Source organism: Drosophila eugracilis, unplaced genomic scaffold (assembly GCF_018153835.1).
Source record: "Drosophila eugracilis isolate 14026-0451.02 unplaced genomic scaffold, ASM1815383v1 contig_2154, whole genome shotgun sequence".
NCBI lineage: Eukaryota > Metazoa > Arthropoda > Insecta > Diptera > Drosophilidae > Drosophila > Drosophila eugracilis.
This window is the reverse complement of record NW_024573038.1, coordinates 11,950,502-11,963,859: the sequence shown is the minus strand read 5'-3', so window position 1 is coordinate 11,963,859 and position 13,358 is coordinate 11,950,502. Positions and strand designations below refer to the sequence as shown.

The 13,358-nt window shown below is 39.0% G+C and overlaps 1 protein-coding gene across 4 annotated transcripts in view; it reads left to right on the top strand.

The window, feature by feature from the left end:
* Positions 1-13,358, top strand: part of LOC108105948 (multiple PDZ domain protein) — a 128,837-nt gene that overhangs the window by 25,824 nt on the left and 89,655 nt on the right. For 3 of the 4 annotated variants that reach the window (XM_017212744.1, XM_017212745.1, XM_041818295.1), the window contains exon 4: positions 407-2,748. In XM_017212744.1, the coding sequence (XP_017068233.1) occupies positions 407-2,748 (2,342 nt within the window). Of the gene's footprint in view, positions 1-270; positions 302-406; positions 2,749-13,358 lie in introns of those variants that run through there. The other variant, XM_017212746.1, reaches the window with a different exon arrangement.

Genomic DNA, 13,358 nt, shown 5'->3' with positions numbered 1-13,358 from the left:
TCCAATAGCTAGATTGTTGCAAAAAAAAGCGAATCGCAAAAAATAAAAACAGTTAGAAGAGGCAAAAGGGTAAAGAGAAAACCCCTAAAAAAGAAAACAAAGCAAATAAAAAACAAAGTTTTGTTGATAAGACAAAATGCCGGTGTGTTTACTAACACACTGATAAAGGGGTCTCCAACAGCCCGATAAGGTGGAATGCGATATTGGCATATGAAAAATAGGAATCAGTGTGATTTTGGTAACGTTAGACGAAGGTTCGAAATTGATCGGGCCCAAACTCTATTGACGTTTTTCTGTGCAGGTGTGTGATGACAACAAGTCAATTAGCATATCTCTACCTGCTGATAAGAAGTAATTGTAATTACTTTGGTTTCATTTCGATTTGTTTCTTTTTTTTTTTATCCAGAAACCTTGTCAAATCAGAGGAGTCAAAGAAGTTACCCAAAATGGAAGTAAACGCTGGTGGTGGACTGACCCAGCTGACTGACGATAAGATTGCTGACCATGACGCATGTGAAACGAGAGTGGATAGTCGTAATGACACCACAACGAACCAAGGAATCCAGGAGATCAGCTCGTCTAGCTCGAGTTCTATGAGGAGTCAGAAGACCACCACAACCACTCGAGTGACCACCACTAAGACCTGTTCTAGTTCCAGTTCTTCAAGTACCTCCTCCTCCAGTAGCTCATCCACCCTTATTCCGGATATCGCATTTAAGCTGCAACCATATGAGGAAAGGGAGGAGATATTCTCGGAACCCATTACCATTATCCATGAGGAACGACGTGTGCTGAGCGAACAGAAGACTCTTAGTGAATCGAGGACCCGAGATGCTTTGACTGGCGAGGAACAGCTGGTAACTAGTGCCAATTCGAAATCGAGCAGTGCCCGCTTCAAGAAGATCAGCAGCAACGACAACCTACTCGACCTTGGTGACGAGCAGGAGATGCAGGAGCAGCCGTTGACCGCCACGATTACCCAGGAATCGAGTCTAAGGGAGCGATTGGAGTGTCCTCAGGATAACCAGAGTATCGAGCGGGGTACTCTGACCCTATCCGAGCGGGGAAAGCAGCTGAGCGAAAACGAAGGACTTACCACCTACACGGAATGTGAGACGAGCGAAAAGGAGTCTTACTTGGAGGCCCAACAGGTTCTCAATGGATCTGGTAGTACTACATCCCATGATGAAAATGGTGATTTGCCCACTTTGGAAAGAGAGTTAATCGAAACTGTTACGGTTACCAACGATGGTGAGAAGCAGGTCACTAAGAAATTGGAACAGAGCAAGGAAATTGCCGGCAAGAAGGGTCCTAAGCTTCTCAAGAAAACCGATGAAGAGCGTCGTCTCGAGCAGGAGGCCCAAAAGCTGATCGAAAGCTATCAGAAAGTCAAGAAGGAGGCGGAGAAGCTGTATAAACTGGATGATGATGATACCCAGGGTTTTGACCTGAGTGCCTTCGAGCAGGTGGAGAAAGAGGATAAGCCGGAAATCGTTGAGGAAAGCCAAAAGGAGGTTAAGGAATCCCAACCAGCACATGTGGATATCCAAATCATAGAAGAGGTTAAAACCCCTGATCAGGAAGTCAAGGAAGAGGTTAAAGTCTCTCAAGAAGAAGTCAAGGAACAGGTCAAAGTTGTCAAAGAGGAAAACAAAGAGATTGTCTCTCAAGAGGCAGTCAAGGAGGAAGTCAAGGTGTCAAATCAGGAAGTTAAAGAAGTCTTGAAGAGTGAAGTTAAAGAGGAGGTCAAGTCCCTCAAGGAAGTCAAAGAGGAGGTCAAGGTGTTACGTCAGGAAGTCAAGGAGCAGACCACTAAGAAAGAGGCTGTCAAAGTAGTGCATAAGGAAGTGAAAGTGATTCAAGAAAGTGCCAAAATCACCACAAGTCACAAGGAGTCTTCCAAAGAAGTCAAAGTCTCCAAAGAAGAAGTCAATGTTTCCCGGAAGGAAAGTGAACTTCCTGCTTTGACGACCACAACAGTAGAGGTCATTTCACCACCTCTGGAAGATGACTTGGGCTATGTCCTTCACAAGCACATTATTCTGCCCCAAGAGAAAGTCAAGAAGGCACCAACTCCCTTACCCAAACCCAAACCCAAGCCTCCAGTTCCCACCAACAAGCCCAAAATGCCAGCAACTCTGACCAAACCGAAGACAGCCCCGCCACCAGTGCCCACTAAGAGGAGTGAGGTGACTGGATCGAATGGTAAGCCAACACCCAGCCAAAGACGCAGCAGTTTGGAAAACTCCCAGCCGCCCAAACCACTGGAACGTATAATTGTGGGCGTGGAGCAGCGGGATGAGACGGAAAAGCCACAGCCAATTATCAACTTGGCCAGCGTGGATCTGCCAAATGTGGCGTCCAACGACAAACAAACGACCGCGGAAACAAGTCCCGTGGTGGAGATGCCACCGGATGAGCTTCAATTCGAGAGCCACCAATTGCCCGATGATGGGGCAAGGCAAAAGGATTCGCACCAGGAGTCAAATGACCTGCTCAGCGGTTCGTCATCGTCGTCGGTTACCACACCCATAACAACGCCAATTTTGGTATCTGCCACCTCATCGATGGATTCGGTGCAAAGTGTCATCGAGGTCGTCAATGGCAATCACCAACACCAAACCGACGATGACGACATTGATGAAGATGAAACGGCTGATGATGCAGTGGAGGCCGAAGGACTAAAGGACGTAAGTCCTGTCGAGGAGGAGGTGACAACATTGCCGCTTGACAGAGAACATGAATCAGGTGAGTGAAGGACGAATAGGGTTTCGATATATTGTGTTGTTTGAAGTTTGGTTTGTAGTTACTACTTTAATATTTTATCTATACTATATATATTTTTTTTAAATTTAATTTAAAGTTTTTATTTATTTTAATCATTGATAAATGATTAAAAATGTTAACTGCTTTCTTAGAATATTTTCTTTACCTTTAAAACAGGGGTGCCCAACGCCTATGCTCTCATTGTTTTTCTAAATGCTCGCTGCATAAGCTTTGAGCTCTCGCCGTGCTATTCCACCAACAATTTTTCGTTTTCCTCTTTCCGCCTCATTCCATTGCTAACTGTTCTTTTTTCTTCCTCGATCATCCTCGAACACTCATGACTTCTCTTTGCACTTTAGAGTTTATTTCGCAGGGGACTATTTGGCGACGATTTTTCGTTTTCCTCTTTCCGCCTCATTCTGTAGGTAACTGTAAAATATTCTGTTCTAGTTACTTCCTCCATCATCCTCGAACACTTACACTGGAATTCATTCGTTATGACTTCTGTTTGCATTTTGTAGTTTTTTTCGCAATGGACCATCGATGCAAGTTTTGAAATGAGTGATAAATTGTTTAGCATAAAGAAGTGTTTATTTTTCTCTCAGTGTACAGCTGCAAACTAACACGAAAACGTCACGATATACATATATGTACATACATATGTACATATGCAAGTCTTCTTGCATTTGCGATGGTAAAAGTTCGGCATTTGTAATACGAAATTGAGCACCTCTGATTAAAAACAGAATTTAATTCTGCCTAAAATTTTTCCGCCACACTTTATGGCTTGGTCTTTCGCCAGTTGCAGTGGCATCAAAATGTGGCATATCAGGGGATTAGGAGCTTGTCACCCTTTTTGCCTTCCTCGTTGTGTTGTTTACTAAGTTGATTTTTTGACAGTCCCCCAGATCCAAAGTTGGCCAAAAACCGACGACGCACGCAATTATCAGCCACCAAATGAGTTTTACAGGCAGCGCTGTGTTGGTCTGAACTGGAAACTCTCTGGATCGGACCCCCTCTGGCAACTTGTCACATTGACCACAATTTTAGTTTCCTCTAGCCTATGGTTATGCCCTCTCCCCATCACTATCCCTCTACCACGCCCCGTTTTTTGGGTCATTTCGTATGCAAAACGGCCACTAATGGACTTTATGGCCAAGTTTTGTTTTTGGTCGGTTTTTGGGGTTTTTATTTTCTGTGCGTGGACGTTTGATGGCTTGCCCTTCCATGTGTGGGAATAATGTTTGGTTTTTGGCTATTGTTTTTATTGACGAGATTATGCCATGTAAATTAAGTTTATCTTTCAATTTGTTACTTGATGGCGTTTAATTAGATTTAAGTTAACAGTGATGGGAGAACGTAGGCTGCAGACTTTCTAATTGGTTTGCTAACTTGGGATTTTTATAGAAGCTTTAAATTTGATTTTAGATTTTTAATTTAACTTTCTGCCACTATAAACAACTTTTATTTTTCTAGACCAAAAATAATTTTGCATATTGCAGATTTTATAATAATAAATACTAAATTTTGCAGAACATAAACAAACAATTTTTAATTTCCAAGATAAACAAAAGACGAACCTAAAGCCATCCCGACAAATAGCCACAAAAACCCAAAATTTATTCTCTGAAAGTTAATAAAACGAATATTTTATTACACCTATGGGCATTTTCGCCCCTGACATAATTGCTTGGCTTAAATATTTCATGTGGATTGGATTTGGACGCCTCCCCGTTTGCCTATATATATATAAAAGTAAAATTTGCATTTCATTTATTCGGAAAATCCAAGCGTAGCAAGGCACACAGGCAGGAAAAGATTGGGTCATCCAGATGTGCTGGCTGTGAAAAATATTCGGGGGAAAAATGTTTTAATTAAACAAAAAACAGGCAAATATTGGCACTACATCCATATCATTCCCTCGCATCAATCGGCTTCCATAGTTTTCCTGAGTTTTCCAGCACGCGCCAAAAAATATTTACATACCAAAATGCGTTTGTTGGGTGGCAAATGGTTGGTCGTTGGTATCGGGTTTTGTGGATTCAGATCTCCCCCCCCCCATGTTTGGGGTGTGAAATAATAATGAAATTTGCCTGGACAAGCCGCATCACATTTGCATATGCCAGTGGGTAGGACAGTGGGGTAGAAGAGGTGATATATGTTACCTAGAAATTATAGAGAAGTTGTTGATCTGAAAAGATATTCAAGCTCATGTTAGTAGTGCTGCTAAGTATATCAACTTTCTAGATATTTAAAATTTTAAGTTGTAAAATTCCTTACATTTTCCCACTCCTTTCCATATCTGATAAATATCATATACAATCCCATTGTATCTCCATCAGATTTTTGTTTTCGGTAGCCTCCCCCTTTTCGTTTCCCCCTACAACTTCATTGCTTTTAGTATGGTTTTTCCTCACCGCCTGATGAAACTTAACAAATAAGCTATTTTTTCCCATGGCTATTTTCGGTGTTTCGGATTTCTCTCTGCAAATATATATATATATATATTTTATATATGAAAAAATATTATTATTTTTCCATTGCTGGGCTCTGTCATTATTTTATGTGGCCGCACAAATTTGCAATTAAAGCTGCACAAAAATATGCAAAGTTTTTTTCACCATTTTATGACTTGAATGACTTTTCTGGAAAGCCATTGAACGTCATAAAAAGGAAATTGTTTTTGTGCTTCGTAATTATTATATATCTGTGACCGTGGTTCGTTAATTCCCAGACAACTGCATTGATAAGAGTCTTTGATGGTGTTTGGCTCTTATCAGTTAGCTGATTTGCCCGCTTTTATGATGACCATATGGCCAAAGCTCTAATAGAGATTGTAAATAATTGTTTTTTTGGCGAAATAAATACATGGGATTTCCTTTTATATATTTCTAATATCAAAGTTGGCTTTCAATAAATTTTGCATTTGGGAATTGGATTGAATTTTGAGTCAGAATGTCTGGTTCTGAATTTGAATGACTTGGCTGAGTGACTGACTGACTGACTGGCTGACATGCACCTCAGCAGTCAGTATCTGCTACATAATTGCTTTTGGGGTTTCAACCTCTTGGCCAATTGACAGCTCTTGGCTTATGAACATTCATGGAATTGGCCAACGGCAGCTGTGGCTGTGACACTATCTGTCCTCCATGTGTGTTTGGTTGTTATTTTTGGAAGTTTTTCCAAAGAGGAGGTTTGGGTTTCTAACTCAGTTTTGAATGGTTTTCCTTAGTAAGTTTAAGTTAATTTAAGAAAAGTGTAAAAAGTTTATAGCAAACTTTATCTTTAATAGAGAAATTATAAATTTGTATTTGATTTTGAAAGGTTTTAACTTTAAATGAGTAGGAAATAAGAGCCAAACTTCAAGTCAGTTTTGGGTTTAACTTTGCTTTTTGGATTTTAATTAAAAATTTACAATTTTCGGAAAGTTTTTGTAAGGTTTTATATAGGTTTTTACTAATAGAGTATATAGTAGTTGTATTTCTCAACTTAACCTCCTCTTTGCCAGCTGTTTTCATCTCACTGCCTTGCCTGTTGACTTGGCTATAAGTATTTTGCACACATTTCCAAGTCGAACACCCAGGAAGTCCAAACCTCTTTTCCCTCTCAAATCTCCTAACCAAAATTTGACCCCTTCTGGATTTGCCTTTGTGTCACGACGAATGCTGTGCAAAATTTATCGCTTTTGTGAATTTGAAATTAATTTCAAATTAATTTTCAATTTCGATTTTCGCTGCAGTCGTCGGTTACTGGTTGTTTCTTTTGTTGTTGTCTCTTTGCCGTTTTTCCTGATGTAATTACACGCTGTCCTATTTTCCGCAGCCGCTGCTGCTGCTGCTGCTGTTGTTGTCATTGGCGCCTCGGGGTCCTTTGATTAGATTTTCTAGCTAATTTTATTGTGGTGCAGTTTTGTGGCTTTTTCAATTGTTTTTTGTTGCCACATGTTGCAAAGAGTTGTGTTGAATTCAAATCCAAAATCCTTCTGTTTAGTCTGGCGTATTGTTTTCATTCATTCGATTTTGTTTTCCCTCCTGCTGTGGGGATTTATCTTTTCACTTTGCTGTTTGTATTTACTTCGATTTTCAGTTCGGTTTCCCTCTGTTTGTTGTTTTTCCTTTGCCACTGCCTTAAAAGTGCAACTCAATGTTGACCCAATACTTGTCTGGGTTTTCGCTTTTCATTCGCCACTCCTATATAAATATATAGATTGGGAAAAGGAAGCTCTTGGATGATAAATGGAAAAGTGAACGAAGTGTATATTGTAAAGACCAGGGAATTGGGTTCATATTTTCTAGAGGGGCAAGATGAAAATGCATTCCAGGTCTCACTCAATCATTTCAATCATCCTCAGGCTTTGTGGCTTTCAGCTGCTCATCATAGTTATAGATTTTTGTATATTTATAGGTCATCTGATTTGAACCCTTTTAGGTTTGTCCATCATCTGTCAAATTAAACACCAATCACCATAACAGCAATCAAAATCTATATTTAGCGGAATTTTTGTGGTTAAAGCTTTTTGGCGTTTTGTGGTCTTGCCAAACGTTTTTCAAATGCCAATTGTTAGGTTTTTTCACTAATTTTAGATGATTAGAAACCACAGATTTTTGCTATTTAAAATTAATGAATAGAAGTTGATTTGAAAATTGAAAACCGGGCAATGCAGGTTTTCCCTGCAAACATTTTACCTTAAAAATCTGTTTTTCTTAGTGAATTCCCCGCCCCTTGTTGTGATTCTTGCAACTAAAATTCTATCAGCTAAAAGACTAAAAAAAAAACAATTTGGCCACCGTTAGTACATCTCCCATGATCTCCGTTCCCAGGCATTATCATTTAGCGTGGCTAAGCTCATTAACGGATCCATCGAAAAAGAGTCTCGGACTTTGGGCCGCCTTTATGGGGTTAACCCCGATTCGGCGGAGAAGCCTAATCAGTTGTCAGTTGAGAGAGAGAGGTGCTTAGGCTCTAGGTGAGCAAGGAGGTGGAGCTGAGGTGAAAGAAGAAGAAGGTGTCAACTTCGCCTGCTGCTGCACTTTCAAATCCAATTAAGAGTGTGAACTTGCCCAGAGTCTTGGAAATTAACAGTCAGATAGGAACACGGGGCACAAACAAAGTGACATTGTCACATTAAATGCGAAATGTGCAACAGTAGCTGTGGCAAGATAAGGGGCAAAAGAAGTCGTTGAAGGTGGAGCCCAAAACACAGAACTTCCAGAAGCCAAGCCCAGCTGCAGTTTTGTGTTGGAAAACTAAAAAAACAGAAAAAGTACATATAGAGAACCCCAACGAACCCCGGCCCACCTCAAGCCTCATTACAGCTCCTTTCTGCCGCACTTGGAAAAGGAAAAGGAAAAGTAAGCAATTTTCAAGAGAAATATAAATAGGCCTATTGTTTCTTAACTTAATTTAACTCAAACTAAACTAATTTGAAGGAAAATTAATAAGAAATCAAAAGTTATTTTGGCGGCAAACGAAATCTTAACCTCCCAATGTTGTTGAAGTTTGTCCTTTGTTTTCACCTCGAATTTTCTTTTGGGTAAACTTTCTCTTATATCCAAGAATTCATAAGAATTTCTCTAAGTGCAGCCTCTCAGCCTGACAGCTTGCTGTGCAGCCTGGCCTGCCTGCAATTATCACATTTCCAAATGGTCACGGACCACGAAATCTCGAGTTCAGATATGAGGCGACCCCGTTCCCGCCAGTTTCTGTCCAAACGACCAACAGCTTTATAAGGAGCAGGAACCAGGCAGAGCTCTCTCTCCCCCTTTTTGGTTCCACTGGAGTTCTCCTATCCCACCATAGACCTAGTGTGTCATAATTCTCGCCAACTTGACATTTATGATGTGGTCGCGCTCATGTGATTTTTGCCAACCGAACCGATTTCGCAGGCCGATAAAAAACAATGGCAATGAAGTCATGATGTCTCGGCAAACAGGAGGAGAATTGGTCATGCTGCGAAATGCTAATAATTACCTTTGGGTTAGCTTAGGTCTTGGCTTTGGTTGGAGTTTTCTTTGAAGATTTTAATGAAATAATTTTAATTTTTAGTTACTAATTTTATATTCAAACTAAAGTCTCTTTTAGTTACTTGTTTTATTAACTCTCGATTTTGTTATGCCCGTCAAAATGAAATCACAGCCTTCAATAAAAAAAAAACCTAAAAAGCTTAAGGATGCTTAAAACCTTTTTGGCCCTAACTCAGCCGTTAAAATAGAGACTATAAAACTTTTAAGAGACCTATGCAAAAGTATCTTAGAACCCAAAGATTTATGGTTAGCATTCACAGGTCGACAAGAAAAAAACTATTCAATTACACAGTGGAGGGGAAATTTTAAAGACTTTTAGGGCCATTGCCATTGCCATTGCCACATCATTCTAATTATACGATCAGAGGGCCTTAAAGCCTTCAAGCCTTCAAGCCTTATTTTCAAGGCGAAAACATTTCTATTGAAAGGGAACCCCTTTTGGCCAAGTCTCCAGCTAATAAAGCTGGCCAACTATTATCATAAAACACGAAACTCAATTACCGCATTTGTTGCTCAAGGCCACAAATAACCGAAGTTACGATGCGTCAACATTTTCTACACTCAAATAACGAAAAGTTTCAGGATGGACATGGACATGAAACCTACAACCATAACTATATTGGTGGGTCTGGTTGGGGAGAGATGTGGAGATGGGCAAGGAATCCACTGAAGGTCCAGTTGTCTGCAAGTCAGTGATTCATTACTTTATTACCCCAAAAGTATGGCCCTCCGCCTTTCAGCCATTCCTCCTTCTCGTCTTGCATAATTATGCGCAGAAACGCCTTCTGTCAGCAGAAATCTTCACTCTTTTCATTCTTTTTTGTTGTTGGTTTCAAAAATGCAGAAAATGTTAAGAAAAAAGTCAAGGATAAACAGAAGTAAGGAAAGATAGTTAAGAAAAAATCAAGGATAAACAGAAGTAGGGAAGGAAAGTTAAGAAAAAATCAAGGATAAGCAGAAGTAAGGAAGGAAAGTTAAGAAAAACTGAAGGATAAAAAGAAGTATGGAAGGGAAAGTGCTTAAGATATCAGGTAGTAAACTGACATTTGTGAACAGCGCCTAATTCGCATCCCTATGGATAGCCCGATAGTGTTGTGAAACGCCTAGTTAGTAGTGTTGCCAAGGGACGATAAAAAGAACTAGAAGAAAACTGGAGAAGAACAACGTGTGCAGAGCGACTTATAGTTTTAATTCCTACTCAATTATCCACATAATAATAAACTACATACCACTCAAAAAGCTACCCTTCACACATTGGAGAAATTTTGATTTTCATACTTTTACTTGATACTTTTTGATCTCAGAAAGTTTTACTAGCTTTCGGCATTTTTAATAATATTTTCTTAAAAAAATATTACGTTTTTATGAGTTTCTTTATAATCCAGATTCCCTTAAGCTATATAGATTATCTGAATAACTGCAAAAGTAGCCTTCACAATATCCATAGTTCTGTAATATTGTTTCCCAGATCCAATTTCTGGTATTTTCCTGAGAGGGAGAGCACAGATCTAAGCCATTTTTAAAGCCACATCTGCCCTGAAGTCAATACTCGTTTCTGATTTTTGTAACTTATTTTATTTTATTTTATTTTAACAAATTAAGCTTACCATATAATGGTAAGTCTAATATTAGATTAAAAATCCATGTCAGGAATTACTAACTGTAAAGTCAAACCACGTGGGAGGAAGACTTCCAAATCATTATTTACTTCAACCTTCAACGATGGGCCATCTCATGACCAATATCAACCCCATTGAGACAACCCATAAAACCCCTTCAACAGCTTGTTTCAAAAAAGTTAATCCACTTTATTGATTATTAACTAAAAGAGCAGAAATATTGATAACCTTTATCATTTTCTAGTCCTTAAAAATATTCCCAATTTAAGAGAAATTTTCTTAACATTTAACAAAATCCTTACCAAAATATTTAAATTCAATTTTCATGATTATACCTTCTTTAAGATATATTTTCAAAGAAATATATGCTTTACATTATATTTCTTTAAGTGCATTCCGTTTGGTTCCGGCGGCTTTTCTCAAACATTCAAAAAGAACCTCTGAACATGGGGGATCCTCCAGGCCTTCCTCGCCCTTTCCTCTGGCCATTTAATTCCCTTTTTTAGTGCTAGTCCGTCTTGTCAGCAGGATTAAGCAATTTTCAGCTTGGTTTGCGCATTTTTTTTTGTGCTTTGCCAGCTTTCCGCATTTCCTACTATTGCCCCGCCCCTTTACCTACAGCCCACGATGACGGACGCAAAAAAAAAGTAACAAAAAAAGAGGCGTAGGCTGCGGATGAGCTGCTAAAAATTTGCGATGCGTTAAATTTGGTTAATTTAAGTTGTGAGAAAGGGAAGAGGGAGGGAAAAGGTTTGAGGGGGTAATAACAATCTGAGGTGTTAATGTGCTGAGCAATGCTGCAACTTGTTGCAATGTTGCAGTTCTAATGGTTAAAAATTGGTGTAAAAATTTTTAAATAAAAAGGTTTATGAGGGTTTTGCTTACTAAAAATCTGATAGTTTTGACATTGTTAAAAGAGCTTTAAATATTTTTTATAATTTTTAAAAACAAGTTTGTTACTTTTTTTGGTCACTTAACCTTTTGTTATTGATTTTTTCTGCTATATAGATTGTTTTCGATCCACTTCAGATCGCCAGAAACTGACTCATGCAAGAACCGCAAGTCAATATAAAATCAATGCCTTCGCCTTCTCACCCAATTATCCCCTATGTGTGTATATATATATATAGTGTATATACTCCACCGCAAATAGTCGGAGGGTAAAAAAAATACAACTGAAATTTGGCTTGTGGTTGGTTGTCCTGGAGTCCTGGAACCGATTCCTGCCGCCGCCGCAGACTGGGGCGTTAATAATAAAAATAATTCGATGCGAAATTATTCATGAGTCTCCGCGGCGGATCAAATCTTGCGGCAATTATCCAACGCAGGGCTTCCAGGTCTTTCCTTTTCGGGTGTTCGAATCGTTGGCCAAAACTGAAAATCGCAAAATCGGTTTAAAACCGCAGCGTGGAAAAAGACAGCCAGGCATATGCAACGAAACTGCAGTTTTGAGAGGAGACGCATCATAACTGAAAGTGCACTTGGAGAAAGGATGTATTAGTTAGTAGGGCAGCTGGAAAGTTACTTTTGCTTTTTAAGAAGCATAAGAAGATAATGCTTAGCTCTTCTAATAAACTAATTTCTCAAATTTATTTAATTTTTTGATATATATTGAGAAACTTTTAAAGACTTTTTGTAACTTAGTTCTAAAGTTTAATTAGTTCTATGAAAAATCCTTAATAATTCTTTTAATGAGAAGGTCATAATTTACTTTCCTTACAAAAATATATTTCCAGTTACTCTAAAAATGTACATAAAGTAACTTTCAAACTGATTTAAGCAGTTCCCACCAAACTGCACATTAATTTGGTTACAGACTAATCTGCACAGTTCTCCTAAAACTGTACAATAAATCTCTGAAGAGCTGTTATTTCCCCAGTAACCTTGAAACTGTACATTATGTGACTTAATCTGTCTGATTTTAGTTTTTAGCTTTGTTTTTAAATATTTATTGAGAGCTATTTGAGACTTTGTGAAGAGACTTTTCTGAAAAATACCTCGTTTTGCGATTAAACTTCAAAAATATCAACTAACTAAGTAAAAATTTCATAAGTTTCTACTATATTTAAGTAACTTACCTTTCTTAATCCCTATTATTTTAACCTTGTTTATTTAACAGACTTCGACACCTTTTCATTACATTTTGCCTATGTCAATGTTAATTAATATCAGTCGCTGGCCTTTCAGTTTGTTTAAGTGTGAATGCCGAAAGGCATTTGGCTTCAATGGTTTCGATTGCAAACGATATTTACTCGCTGCTGATGTTGGTGTAATTGTTTGTGCTGTTGTTGTTGTTGTTGTTGTTGTCACATCCTGCGTTGGCATTTCCCAGGATACATATAGGGAGTCAGAGGCAAGAGGCAAGTAGCAGCGGCAGTGGCAGAGTCAACCTATTGACATTGACAGTTATAGCCGGGAGTGTATTTATACAACAGCGCAGATATGTGGAACAGAAGTCAGATGTTGGCGCGAGATGACTGGCTTGCTGCACATTGGTTACCACTGCCACCTTCCTCCAATTTAACCCTCCCCCTTTTCCCCCATTCAAACCCTCCCGTCCCTTTACAGAATTGTCATCGTTGCTGTTGTCATGGCCAGAAATGTGCATGAGTGCCCTGGCCCATCTGTGAACTGTGTGGATTGGGGCCCTTTCCGAATGGCGGTTGGCTGGGTTAAGTGGGCGAAGCAGGTTAAGAGGAATCCAAAGTCGGGGTCTTTAAAGGATCTCTGACTGAAAATTTCGCATATTGAAAGGGTAAAACCATATGGGGTAGCTAGAGAAAAGTCCTTTTTATTACCTTGAAGGGAATTGTTTCCAAGTTCATATTTCTCTAGATTAAAGGTTCTCCCATGCTATCGTTTAAGGTAACTTATGGCCTTTAAAAACTCTGTTAAATTTAACAAAAATCAAAGTAGTTAGAACACCTAATGAAGGTTTAAATCTAAAGCC